The 14,263-nt window shown below is 41.0% G+C and overlaps 1 protein-coding gene across 2 annotated transcripts in view; it reads left to right on the top strand.

Annotated features, from left to right (window-relative positions):
• The window catches only part of TAF4B (TATA-box binding protein associated factor 4b), a 70,095-nt gene that overhangs the window by 37,559 nt on the left and 18,273 nt on the right, over positions 1 to 14,263 (top strand). For both annotated transcript variants that reach the window (XM_086889825.1, XM_086889831.1), the window contains exons 11-13: positions 2,048 to 2,178; positions 6,533 to 6,658; positions 7,624 to 7,680. In XM_086889825.1, the coding sequence (XP_086745951.1) occupies positions 2,048 to 2,178; positions 6,533 to 6,658; positions 7,624 to 7,680 (314 nt within the window). The remainder of the gene's footprint in view (positions 1 to 2,047; positions 2,179 to 6,532; positions 6,659 to 7,623; positions 7,681 to 14,263) is intronic.

The raw sequence follows: 14,263 nt of genomic DNA, 5'->3' as shown, positions 1-14,263 counted from the left end.
AGCAGGGAGAATGCATTTGTGTAGCAGCACACTGGCTGGTCCCACTGCTGTCGACAGCAAACTCGATGCATGTGCTCATCTCCTTGCTCTTGCCCACTGCCCTGTACTTGCTGCACTGGAACACTGAGTTTTACAGCTGAGCATCCAGGAAAGCCTCAATGTGCAGTCACAATTCTGCACAGTGGCTTAACCACATGTTCACAAAGTCTTTCTGTTTCCACACACAGCTGGTTCTTAGTCCAGAGTGAGCAGGTAGTGTGTGACAAGCACGTAAGCTGCAAGTGCTACCTGTGACCTTGGTGCTCCCGCCCCGGTCAGCCAGATGTGTCATCTCGAGCTGTACGGGGCTTAGTAAATGCTGTGTTACTAGGGGCAAAGGGAGAATACACATCAGGCCTGGTGCCTGGAAGTTGTTCTCAACATTCAGTAAAGGATTAATCAGTCATTTGTGGGAAGTGGGTATAAGGAAAAATAAAGAGCTCTGCGAAAACAGAGAGAGTGTTTCTAGAATAATTTGCTTGTTGTGGGTGTAAAGACAATGTGTTGAAAGACAGAAAATAGAAGCCTGGCTGTTTCATAGCTAGAATGGTAGTTGTTCCAAATTAATAATAATAATAATAATAATAATGCAATAATTCATGTCATAAATGATAAGTGCTTGTTTGCAAGAAAAGGAATGCTGCCAGGGAGTAGAGCAATTCAGAAAGTTAAGATGTCTGCTTTTGAGCTGAGCCATCTTCGGATTAAGAAATGTATGTGTGCATGTGTGTAGGGAGGTCTTGAGATTTTGGGGGGATTTTATTTTGTCTTTAAGTTGGTGTTTCATTAATCTGATTGTCTAGCGAGAAGCTGCAGAGGAAGTATTTTGAAACATGCTTGAGCAAAATGAGCTTTGCACTCAGTTAGGTTACAGGCCAGTGCTTACTGATCAAACAGGGAATGCTTTGGTTGTGTATGGGAAAACATTCTAGGTTTTCCCTGTCTTGTGAGATTGTCATTCATTTTCAGTTACAGTAGCAAAAGCAAATGAAATAGGTGATTAGCTTTTTTTAGAGTGCGCTGTTTATCCATTCTTAACACTTCACTTGGCAGTAAATACTGAAATGGGTTTTGAAGGCGTGCTGTATATTGCATCATAAAGTATTACAGCTGCTGTAAATGCAGTGTAGGGCAAGGAAAAGTGCTTCTGACAGGTACAACGTATGAGGCATGTGGAACTGCCGCCTGCCGTGCCTACCAGGGAAAAGCCGCTGCCGCCCAGGTGTCTGGATGGAGCCGCGCTGAGTGATGGATGGTGTCAGCCACGGGAAGGCTTCTCTGTCGGCAGCCTGCAGCCGCGGGAAGGTCACAGAGGTGATGCCCAGCTCTGGGTGCAGGGCCAGCACAGCCCTGCCTGGAGCTGTCACCAGCCTTGGTCGCAGCTGCTGAGACGCGGAGAATCGGCGGCAGCCCGAGAGGAAAGGTTGAAGGTGCTGGCAGGATGGCCCTGGCTGGACTGGAATCTGCGCTGTCCGAGCGGCTGCTGTGGGTTGGTTGGGTCTGCCTGCCCCGTGTCGGTCAGTCAAGGCAGTTCGGAGGGTCTCGTGTGCCTGGAGTGCGCTGCAAAACCCATTCCTGCTCGTCAAATAAATGTCATGAGTTGTTAACAAGCACGGTGTCAAGCAGGGCAAAATGTAATTCTGTATTTTTTTAATTACTGGAATTAACAGAATATGGCACTAATTTTTACAGCTACCTCTTCTCCCCCTCCCTGAACATGAAGCTTGATTTGTGTTCTTATTAACTTTGTCCTATAAATGACCTTGCAAGGAGAGTGGTTCTGGAGGCTAAGTGAAACAATGTCTATATTTTCTGAAGCTCCAGGCTAAGTTTTATTAATGTAATGTCTAAGATCTTTGAAGTTGTGACTTTACCAGGAAAATCATAATCTCCAAACCTTTATTCATAATGGGTATGACTTCCAGGGGGAACAGAATACCTGCTGTGCTAATTATTTCAATTATCAGCTACTACTAAAACACGTAATGGATTTTCTCTGCTTCCACAGGTAAAAGGCATGACATTATGGAACTTAACTCTGATGTTGTGAACTTGATCTCCCACGCTACACAGCAGAGATTACGAAGGCTCCTGGAAAAACTAACTGTAATTGCTCGGCACAGAGTATCAACCCACAAGGTAAAGGAAATCATTAGCAAGTTTTGCACAAAGTTTTCCTGCTTTGCAGCCTTGAAGGTAAACCTCTTCCAAGTGTGGGCACATCACAGGCAACATTTGTGTTCTCAGTATCTACCAAAGGCTGGTTTTAGCTGTGTCTAGCCCAGCATATAACTGTTCCATTTGACTTGTTGGGCAGGTGCTCTTAAAACCCAGCATGAGACTGAATGCATGTGTTTCTTCCATAGCAGTGGTAGCTGTTAAGCAAAGTCTCTTACATGGTAAATGGAAAGTTAACTTTGAATGCTCTTGATGGTGGGTTGATTTAGGGGCTTGTGTTTTCCTTTTGCATTTATTGTTGGTAGAATTGCAGTCAGTATTGGCTCAGTAAAAAGCCTTGGGAAACTGAATTGATTATTTTACTTGTAGAAAGTTCTCCATGAAAGCAGAGGCCCTTTTCATCTTAAGATTTTTTTTTTTTTCATCTTAAGCTTTATTTAGCTTCATTCAATATAAAGTTCATTGTGTCCCAGTAAGCTGGTATCCCTTAAGATGCTTGTGTGGTGCAAATGGGAAGTGATAATGTACTGGACAAACCAGATCTTTCTTTTTCTTTTTTTTTTTTTGGGCATTCAGTAGCAAGATACTAATCCTTACTTCTTTCAACGTGAAGGTGTTTTAGAAAAAAATGAAGTGAGAAGCAAATGTATCTGTCAACTCTTACTTTCCTGTTTGTTCAGGTTTGAGCAAGAACTTTATGCTTAATGAAATTTAACAAGAGCAACCAACTGATGGGATCAGAATTATTTTTGTATTTTTATACTGAACACTTTTTATGGGCTTTTCAGCACTGGAGCAGCAATAGTAAAGAGGAGCAACTATTTGGAAACTAAATGTATTTACAGTGCTGTCTGGAGCAGTTGGAATATTCTGCTCCTTGCCAGAAGAAGATGTAATAGAAAAGAAAATCAATACAGGACAAGTACAGAGTTTTGTCTGAAAAGATTTCAGAAATCTGCACATGTTGTATGGTGTTTTCTCAAAAGTGGGAGGTACAATTGAGCTTGTGAGCAAAAGTGAGGAGGAGGCTGAAGTCCTGAGTAACCAGTAGAACTAAGTGTCTTGGCAGATACCAAGAACAGAAGGAAATGCTTTTGGACAGTAGGCTGGATAGGACTGGTTTCTTTCTCATTGAACTAAAGCAATAGAAAACCAGATAGGTTTTTGTGTGATTGAATTGCCAGGAGCAATGATAAGATTATAAGATTGCAATAAGCTGGCTTTCTTTTCCTCTTTTCAAAAGCAAAACAAACAAAAAAAAATCAGAAGTAACGGGCACAGTAATCTTAGAGGCACAGATACCCTCTTTTGTTAGGACGATGGTATTACGCGACAGAGGAGTGTCCTACAGGATTACCTTTGTGAGCATTGTGAGAGATGCTGACAGGCTTTTAGAAAGCTTAAGTTCAAGAAGAGAACACTGCAGAGTGCTGGAGTCCTGTTATGTATTAATGTAGGTGTTTATACAGCCCTGTATTCTGTCAGCCGTGGTGCTTACCCCCTGTTCTCTTTTCCCTGGTGGCTTTTGATTCCCCTGAGCAATGTGGGCTACATCTATGTCAGATAAACTCCCAGAGCCTTTCCAGGAGGGTTGGGTGGTTGCTCCATAAGGCTTTGTACTGGCCTATCTTCATTACAAAAAGACAGTAATAGGGGTAGGTGTGGTGAAACCTACTGTTAGGGTAGGAGTTGGTATAAAAAGGCCAGTAATTCATGGGATCATACTCGGGGAGCTCTTCCCAGTTTGCTCAGTTCATGCCTAGCAGCTTTTATCTGATAGATAGCTTTGCAAAGAGAAAGTGAATTGGCAGGATAAAAGCTTCGTACTGTGCCATCACGTAGACTTGTCAACTTTTGTTCCTTTCTTTGCTAAATTTAGGAAAAAAAAATATGATTGGAAGTCACTAACTTAATTGGGATAAAACTATGATGGTGGTTTCTTTATGTGAAGTGGGAATAACTTTTTGGATGGTTGGGAGCTGCTCTCTGTGATGCAGCTCTTGTTGCAGTGTTGATATAGAGCCTTTGGAAGACCATAAAGGGGAAAGGGTTTTAATGTGGATTCATCCCAGCATGAAACAGCTGCCGTGCTCCTGCGGTTGGAGCCCCTGATCTCATGGCTCCGAGAGCCATGGTGTGGTGCTGAGCTGTAAATGATGCTCCATGAAAACATTTTCCCCTCTTGCAGTAGCACTGAAATGCCACAACACTGAACTGCATCATCTGTAGGATGTAGGTGATAATGGTTGATCATAACAGCACTGGCTACAAGTCATGAACAGGGGTACAGTGTAATGTTTTCTGTCTCAGCAATTCCCTGCTAAATGACCGCAGAGAAATTTATTGAGTAGGACAAAACATAACCTCAGGTGTTCCTCTTTTAAAAATTCCTGAAATAAGCTGTCTAAAACAGGTGATGAGCTGAAATATGTTACCGATGCACCTACTTTTTGTCACATACCAGCTCGTGGTAATGCATTGGGGAGCTTCTGGTTGGGAGACTTACATTGCTGGTTGGTATATGGTCATGGATTTGTCTTAAAATGTGTAAATATCTAGCTATTCCAAAGTGAAACACTTCTAAACTTTTAAAAGATAATGTTCTGGTACTACAGCTTTCTTCTTTGTCCTTTTAAAAGGATTGTGGAATGGTGGTGGATTATTATAAACTGCTGCTTCAAAACAAGTTGTACTGATGTACTGAGAGTGACTCAAAAATAGCGTATGCTTTGTGGGGAGTGGTTAAAAAAAGCATGAGCAGTGACAGAAGTGGGGAAAAGGTTTGCTGGACTTTTTTGCAGGTCCACAGACACTGTCTGGGAAAGTCTGTGGTTGCAGCATGTGGTGTGTTTTGAGCCACAGTTGGTAATACGTGACAATGAGGTGGCTCATTGAAAAGGATCAGATGTAATACCAAAAAAGAGATTGATTCCATGCTCTGACTTAGTTGTGAAAATTCAAATTAGGAGACAACAGTGCTCACAAGAAAACTTTCTACTTTCCATCTTTTCACAGTGCATGACTGGATGTGAGAAGAAGAGTCTGAGTTATAGTATCCTTGAAAACTAAAAATAGAGTAACTGATAGTCCATATACTTAATATGTAACCTTGCCTAAACTACAGCTGTACAATATCCTGTGCTTCTTTTAGAATAGTTGCATGTCAGAGTTGTTTCATTACAATGTGAGATTGGGGTAACATAGAACAAAGAGTTGCTGAAAGTACAGAGTGTGTGTGGCTGATAAAAAACCCCAAGTTCACGAAGTAACTGAGAAAGAAGACATCTGTAGGACATGCACTAAAAAGTGATACAAACAGGTGGCACAGACATGCCTCATCCAGAATGGGCTCCTTGTCTTGTGCTGCCTAAATGCCCTCTGGCCAATGCGTGGCTCCAGAAGCCGGTCTTTGGAAGAGCAGAGTAGTAAAACCAAGCTTTTCATTGCCAGTTGACCCTGTTTTGGATCTTTCCCTTCTCTGCCTTTCAGAGCTAAAGTAAATGTCAACTCAAGCTTTCCAGTGTGGGCGAAAACAGAATGTAAAATAAACTAGTGATTGCTATTCTTTAGGCCCAAAGGAGCTCATGTTTCAATGCCTCTATGTTCACTGATTGTTGGACTAATACTAACCATTAGTATTCATTGGCCCAACTTTGTACAGGTGGCTGGACCAGATGACTTCCCTGGGTTACCTTTCAATGTAAACTACCCTGGGACTTGAAAGTATTCACTGAGGCAAAAATATGTACTCTTAAAGCTATAATAAACTGTATATAATATATTTCACTTTCTTCATCCCTAAGATTCACTGTAACTGGTTCTAAACCACACCTCCAATACATAAAACATCTTTTTAGAAATACCAGGCGATGCTTGTTTCAATTTGCACATTAAATGGCTGAAACTAGAACACAAAGCACTAGAAACTTAAAATGTCAAATTTTTTCTTTCTCTTCAAAGGAGAAAAGATATAATGCCCTGCTGCTTTACAATTAATTTTTTTTTTTTTCAATACATGTTTACTGGATATGAAGTTGGTGGTTTAAAACAAAATTTCAGTCTTAATAAGGCTAGGGAAGACTTCTGTTATTATAGTCAGTATAGACTGGATGTTGTTGGATGTCACTTGTTCAGTAACCTGTTGCTAGTCATGGACACCTGGAAGCACGCTGGAGTGGGGAGGAGATGTGTAAATGACTGCCTACAACCTGAACAGCCCACACCTTGCAGCTTTGAAAAATAGCGTTGTTCTTTTCAGATGGTTCCAATTAGGTTTATTAGCTCCTGGTTGTCTATAACACACTTCTTTTTTCAGGGGAGTGATAAGTACATCGTATGTAGTGACACCAGAGCACAACTGAGGTTTCTTGAGAAGCTTGATCACCTAGAAAAGCAGAGAAAAGATGAAGAGGAACGTGAAATGTTGCTTCGAGCAGCCAAGGTAAGACTCCAGGTTTCCAAGGAAGTAGTAATGTCCTCTAGATTGGTGACCATCTTCAGGTTTCTCCTACTTCTGCTTTAAATACTGTAGCCATTAAACCTGTCACTGAAAATCTGTAATGTTTAGGACAATTGAGGCTATACAGAAAAGGATTTAACTTATTTATGTTTTTTAAAAAGTCCACAAGATTTCATTGCAATGTGTGGTGGGGTGAACTTCTCATTTGAGGTTATTCCTACTGGTCAAAATGAAGTAAAAATCTGTAAATGTCCTTCCTGTATCTCAAAAATTTGCCTCTGAAACAGAAGCCTGGTGAGATCCACCACCCTTGCAGGTGTGTTTGTTTTCTGTAGTCAATTTCAGAGGGCTGGCCTTGGAGCTGGTACCACTGCATCCATAAACCCCTGATGGAACTGTTGCTAGTACAGAATAATTTCCTTCTCTTTTCCCTCCCCTCAAGAAGAGAAGGAAAAAAAAACCCCTATGACAGTAGATGTTGCTTCATCAGCTGTGACTTGACCATCATCTGTTTATTATTTTATTTTGATTTTGTTTCAAGCCAAATTCTGGAGTCACTTGGGTGGAAACCTAATCTAGAGTTGAAAGAACTGTGTTGTGCTTGCATGAATACAACTCCCTTTCTTTCCTATACTTCCTGTCCTTTTTAAGTGTCTGCTGCTGACATGAACAACATCATGCCTAGACTGGACCTGACTGACAGTGTTAGCATCATTTTCAGCTTAATCTTGCCTCCAGCTAGAGCAGAGGCAGCCGGCCCAGATGAGGAGGGGTGTGCACGTATGTGCATGGAGGGGGATGGAAGCCAGTCTGGATTGAGGCATTCACCCCTGGAGCTAAATCTTTCAATCACCAGAGAAAACTGTCATTTATTAAATATTTAACAGATAGGATGGTGTTTGGACGCCAGTAATTTCTATTCAATCTTTTTCCTCTTCCTTTGGTAGAGCCGTTCCAATAAAGAAGATCCAGAGCAACTGCGGTTAAAGCAGAAAGCGAAAGAGGTAGGACTTTCCTGTTACCATGCTTGCCTTTGTGTGTGGAGAGAAGGTTGGCAGCCCTGTCCTGGCAATTAGGTCAGGGTTTATTTTGCTGCTGCATACCATTTGCAGAGGCCTTGGGGAAGGACAGGAATTGCCACAGGCAAGGGCAGTGCTTCAAATGAGGTCAATGAATTATGAGCTCTCTTTTTTTACCATTTCATTTTTGCAGTTTCAGTCCTGTCTCAAAACAGTCCTTTGTAAACTGCAGCAGTACACTTGGTAGGAATATAATGTGGGATTAGAAAAAAAAAAAAAAAAAAAGAAACTTTGAGATTTAGCATCTGGGACTGTACAATAGGCTACATTTTTCCAGGGTAATTGTTCGTTTTGTAAATCTGATACTGCTTATAATTCTTTGGCTGGGAGGCGGTACTGGGATTTAGTTTTAAATGGAAAACGCCTCTGGCTTTTAATTTTCTGGGCCCAGCAGTTTTCTGTTCTGGAATGGAGCCCTTGTTTCACACAGTTCATGTTTAGCTGCAGGGGTTTTAGTTTATAGCTTAGACTGGTTAAGCTTTTACTCCCAGAGGCCTCTGCATAGCAACTGTAGAAATCAACAAATAAGTTCATTTATGTCTGCAGCCTCCTCTCAGTAGCTGACTTTTTACATTTCCCAATATCCATTTCCTGACTTTTCTAGCCTGAGAGAAAAAAGCTCCACTAATTGGAGCTTATTTTAATTGAGCCTTAATATTGGATCTCACTGGAGTTGCCCCCAGAGCTACTGGGAACAGAATGAAATGAAAGTACCTAAGGTTGAAGATGTGTGTGTGTGTGTATGTGTGTGTGAAATTTTTCACTTGACCTACAGATTCTTGTCCCTGCTGAATAAATCATCAAGCCTGTTCACATTTCTGATTAAGGATCTGACAGCAGACGATAATAAAGACAATTGAGGTGTGAGACGTGTGATACAGAGCTGAAGAAATTGGTTTCTATAGTTACTTGACTGATTTCATGCAATTTTTAAGGATCTTTGTGCTAAATGAGAGTGATTTTCTGAGCAACCTTTTTCCTTAACTGTGCCTCTTGAACTATGAAATTTGTTGTTGCTTAACATTGCTGCACTTGGCTCCTAGGTGCCAGCAGCAGCAGCAGGTTATTTATGAATGCTTTAAAGGCCCTTATTGTTTGGATTAATGTAGGGGCCCAGGCAAAACAAATGGAAATCCAGTAAAATGGTATTTGAATCAATGCTCTGGATTTGCACCACAGTAGACAAAATTTGTAAAATGAGAGAGAGAAGGAACTTGCTTTACTACCTATCCTTTAATTCTTTGTTTCTGCTTACAACTCTTTCTTCATTCCTACAATCTGTGAGTACAAAGTTGCCCTAAAGCCCTTCCCAGTTTGCCTCTAGTGCCACCAGGATCAACAATCAGTGGGTGATGCTAATCTGTCTTGTTTTGTAGGTGACTTTACCTCTGCATCAACTGATCATTTCTAGATGTACTTTATTTTAATAAAGACTGCAAAGTAATTCATTTGTGCAGCTTCTCTTCTCTTGTTTTCTGAACAATAGTGTGTAAGATCATGAAAAATATTCTGTGGTTTGTGTATTTTAAACACAAAGAAGGTTAGGTTAGATTCATTGATTTTTTTCATGAGATCTCTCTTGGCAAAAGTGGCATAGTGGTGTACAAAAAAAAGGAGCCAACAGAGCAGAGAAGACATCTAGGTTTAGTGCTTGGTGTTCTAATATGTCTTGAGTTCCCCTCCTTCAGTGCATCTCATCTTGTCCTAGCACAACCTGCATCACTCTTTGTCCTGCGTGTTTCTCCATGCTGTGCTGCTCCCAGAGTGACACTGTCCAGCTGCTCCACCAAAGGAAGAGGAGGCAGATGTGCCTCTTGGGGCAACACAGATCTTTGTGTTGGTATTCACTTGCTCTTTGTCCTGCTTCTTTGTTCTCCAGAGAATGAGGTAGCCTGAAGCTTCTCCAAGCTTCACATGGAGAATGGGGATACTCACCTTCTGTGCCAGTGGTGCATTTTCATCGCAAGACTGGGTGGAAATGAGAGCAAATGCAGCTGGAAAAAATTAGCACTTTATTGACAGTTTGGAGAAAACTGGTCAGCACACATTTGCATTGAAAAAATGCAAGCATGAATAGGACTGGAATAAGAGCAAAACAAAACCCAACAAATATCCCAAGACTAAAACTGGTAACACAGAAGCATGGTGTACAGTGGGATGAAGGCTTGAAATGGCTTACCCTTGTCTGTCTGTCTTGTCGTGTTGCGGTTATTGTCTCCTCCTTAAGGAGCCAAACTTGGAAACTTTGATACCTCTGTCAGCTGGAATCAGATCCTTTCCAGATCACTCCAGTCTAGTATCTGCTGGAAAGCCTGATCTGATTGTCTGCTTATAGTTCTTTAAGAATTAATATGGACCTGCCTTCCTCAAAGCTGTCTTTTATGTGTTGATGGTGACCCCCTGGGAGAAGGGAGAGGGTGTGGAGTATTGGCACTGTAGCATGTTCTAAAGCAAAGTTTCCCAAAATGCAGGGTGTACACCCTGACAATGAATGACAATAAATCCAGGATGTGCTGTCATCCAGTAGCTGGAAGCAACATCTTAACATTGCTGGAAGTACATCCAGAGACTCTGCAGTGGATTCTTTTATCCAAAAGGCTATACATAATTGCTGTGACCTTTTCATCCTTTTTGCATGACCTATTGCCTCAAACTTCCCCTATGCTAAGTCATTTACTTTCCTATATTCTTAGCCTATGTAGCTTGCCGTGAATTAAGTCTGTATTTATTTCCCTCTTTCACCTGTTTCAGCAGATTTTAATACCTATGGAAAGTGCACATTCCTTCTGAGACAGCTGCAAGGCTTGCTCCAAGCTGCTGCTTTGTGCACTCAAGAATTTTGTCCTTGCTCTCCTCATGGACCAGCTCTTTGTGCAGTGGCGTTCCTGCAGTCTGGGTAAATTACCCCTGTTTTTCATTCTGCCTTATCTGCCTCTTCAAACTGAGAGGATGCAGTCCTCTCATTGTCCCTGATGTTTGCACTACTAAACCATAACTTTTTTTAGGTGGTTTCTGCTATTTCCTGTTCTACTTTCTACAGTGCTTCCAGTTACAAAGAAAATGTTCAGTCAGTGTGATTCTTCTTGCTGTATTTATAGTTTATCTGTGGCTTCATCCCCTCTCCTGAAATGAGCTTTCCTAAATTGAGTAGGTGTAGGATACTGTCAAATGTGCAAGCCAGCCATATGAACAGTGCAATCCCAGAAGACCTGTAAAATTGTCAGTATTAAACAGTTTGTACTGTAATTCTAAATATAAACTCTGATCCTTTAGAGTCGTTTATGTTGGAAAAGACCTCTAAGATCGTTGAGCCCAACTGTTTACCCAGCATTGCCACGTCTTGGGGACTAAACCATGTCCCTAAGTGCCACATCTAAATATTTTTAAATCCCTCCAAGAACAGTGGCTCAACTACTTCCTTAGAACAGCCTTTTCAAATGCTTGACAACCCTTTTGGTGAAGGAATTTTTCCCAATTTCTTTGTACTTCTGTTCATGCTCTTCAAAAGTGAGTGTGCTTTTGTAGTACGGCTTCAGGAAGCTTAAGGCTGAGCCTGGGCAAACCTTGTAGAATGTATATGAGCAAGATACCTGCTTGGGATTGAGCAGGTGAACAGGTATTTTACTGAGAGCATCTTTATTTATTTCCATTGTAGCCACCTTTATCCCTGCTCTCAACCTTGTGTCACCTTGTGGCATCTGCCAGTGCATAAAGGGGGAGCAGCTGCATCTTGAGCTAGGGGAAGGAGTGTGTGGAGCAAGCACCTGATGGGCAGCAGGTTTGCCTGCTCCATGCCTTGCTCTCTCAGCAGCTCTGTTCACTTGTGACTGCACAGATCTTCCCACTCCCCTGTTCCTGCCTGCTTGATGCACTCGTCTGTTTTTTGACGAAGATACAAGGCAGCAGTAGATGAGATGATGAGAAAATTCGATACCTTTATTATCAACTGACTGGGAGGAAAATGCCAAACCCTAGGGTTTTTGTAGAGGCCAAACAACCCCTATAGAAAACATCAAACAAAAAGCCAGCATGATTCCAGTGTGTTCTGGGTCTTACATAGTAATGACTGAATTTTAGTTGTTCTGTAGTATCTTTTCAACAGTTACCTATTTCGTATAACCTTCTAACTCCCTTATTTCCTCTCGCTTTCTCAGGTAACAAGTTACTGTAACTTGATTCTTTGCTGCTTGCCCTACGGCCTCCAACTCACATTTTCAAGCTGTTTGTTTTCTTTTTCTTCTTGTGCTGCTTCTCTGTCTAGTCTTCTGGACCCAGTGGTTCAAATTATTTAAGACCATTCTTGTGGCAGGGCCGAAGTTAACCATAATCTCTCAAAAAAGCAAGTACAGGATGCTGCAAGCAAAACAAAACCTCATTGTGATCAATTGGCTTTTTTTATGAGCCTTCAGTGACATCCTAAGAGCTTCTGCTTAATTACCTGATTTATATTATCTTTATTATTCTGTAGTGTTTCTTCCTTGTTTCTGCATGTTTTGAAAAACAAAAAAAACATCCCATGATAATCAAAAGAGACATATATTTTATTAACTGCAATGTAGCCTTACAAATTACAAAGGGCAATCATCAGAGATTTGGTGTGTTACAAGTCTTGTAGAAAGGAATAGAAATTCCACAACGTGTTAGATTACTGGGTGAGGTACAAAGCAAACAGAATGCCTGTTTGTGGCACTCATATTGGTGTTTTGAAGGGAGAAAAGAGCAGCTGAGACACTGCATTGAATACCCTAAAACCATCTGGCTGAAAGATGATAACAACTATCTTTAGTGAAAACCAGCCCCCCCACAAAACTCCATTAAGTATGTTTTTGGATTTGCAAATAGCCTTTTCTCAGTTTGTCTGAGAGACAGAAAATGGACATATAATCAGTTGTAAGTATGGCCTTAGATTAGAAATATGCTAATACAGGAAAGTTTAGGGCTGAAAGCACAAAAAGAAAATTATTATGAAGATACAGAGAGCTGTCTGCCAAGAAGTGTTGGATGGACTGCATGATGAGATGGAGATGCCTGCTGATGGTCATTGAACAGTCTTCTCCTAAGAGATGGCATCTGAAACAAAACCTGTGGAATATGTTAAGCTGGTGTGGGTGCTGTTGTCTGTTTCTTGTCCTTGCAGCAAAATTAGCCTAAGCAATGTCTGAAAGCACACAGAGAGCTTGATGCTGGATGCCAGACACCCAAGAACTTCCCTGGGCCTCCAAGTAAGGCAAGCTGATGCGACTGCAAAGGGAGAATCACGTTCCAAGTGTCCTAGAAAACACAGAAATGTGTCAATAATGGTTAAGCAAACCAAAAAACTGGTAAAAGGAAATTCACTCTCCAACACATAGGAAATTCTTACCAAGAGTGGGCAAAATAAGGAGTCAAGAAGTCACTGTGCCCTGGATGTTTTCCTTGTGTGGGGTTAATTATATATTAGGAAATATCAACTCTAAATACCAATTTTTTTTCCCCTCCTCCTACGGGTAGATTACTTTGTGGCTATCCTGGAAAAAATATTCTGTTGTTCTCCAGAACATTTTATTGCACCCTTTTAGACAGACAAAGCAGTTGGTTTTGGGACACACAGCCATGGTAGGGTCTGTGCTGCCACTGGAGCAGGTGTGTGGGATATTAACCTGAAAAAAATCTACAGTATTATATATAGCTCTGTATATAAGTCAGGACTGCATTTCAAACCAGTGCATGCTATTCTGCCTTTCTGCTGTTAAATCTAAATTACAACAGAGGGAAAAGTCAGTGGAAACTAATTGTATGGCTAATTAAAACAGTTTGAAAGGAAGCTATTGCAAGAAGAGAAGTTGCATTATAGGCAAAAGGAGAGGATGGTAAATGTTTAAATATGCAGCCTCCAAGTGTCAGTTTTCCTCAGAGAATGTCCCCCATATGACAAGTCTGCTATTCAGCTGCATTCAACCTGTAGGGCAGAAAATTTTGTATAGGAAAGGTAGAAGCTGGAGGCAGTAATGCTCATTGAGCTTTATGACAACCAGTGTGAGAGGCTTGGGATTGAAAGCAGATTTTAAGGTTTATTTTTCATTTTCTTCACAAGTTCCTTAAAATGCTTAAAGGGAATGTGAAAAAAATTGCAGTTCTTTCTTCCAAAGACAATGAAGAGAGAAGTGACTGAGAGCAGTAGACAACTTTCAAAGCACTAAACAGAGGACATAATGAAACCCAGTGAAACCTTGCTTGAAAAATCTGGTCAAAAAGAGAGAATGGATACAAAAAAGAGAAAAGTCATTTGAGTGGGATAAGTGGACCCACTAAAAAAGCACCTCAGTATTTAGTTCTTTAAAAATACACAGTAAAGGGCAATAAAAGGCTCAGATAGGTCCTGAGGTTTCTCTTTCACAGATGTGAGCTAGAAAAAGGTAGACATTGAAATTTGGTCTCAGTTAATTTGACTTACTTTGAATTTTACTATTTGTTAATTTATTGTTTGGTTCCTTTATTGTGGAAGCTGATAGGATTGGGAGCTCCTGTC

The sequence above is a fragment of the Cyanistes caeruleus genome, chromosome 1, assembly GCF_971803275.1.
Source record: "Cyanistes caeruleus chromosome 1, bCyaCae1.hap1.1, whole genome shotgun sequence".
Lineage (NCBI taxonomy): Eukaryota > Metazoa > Chordata > Aves > Passeriformes > Paridae > Cyanistes > Cyanistes caeruleus.
This window is presented reverse-complemented; position numbering and strand designations above follow the sequence as displayed.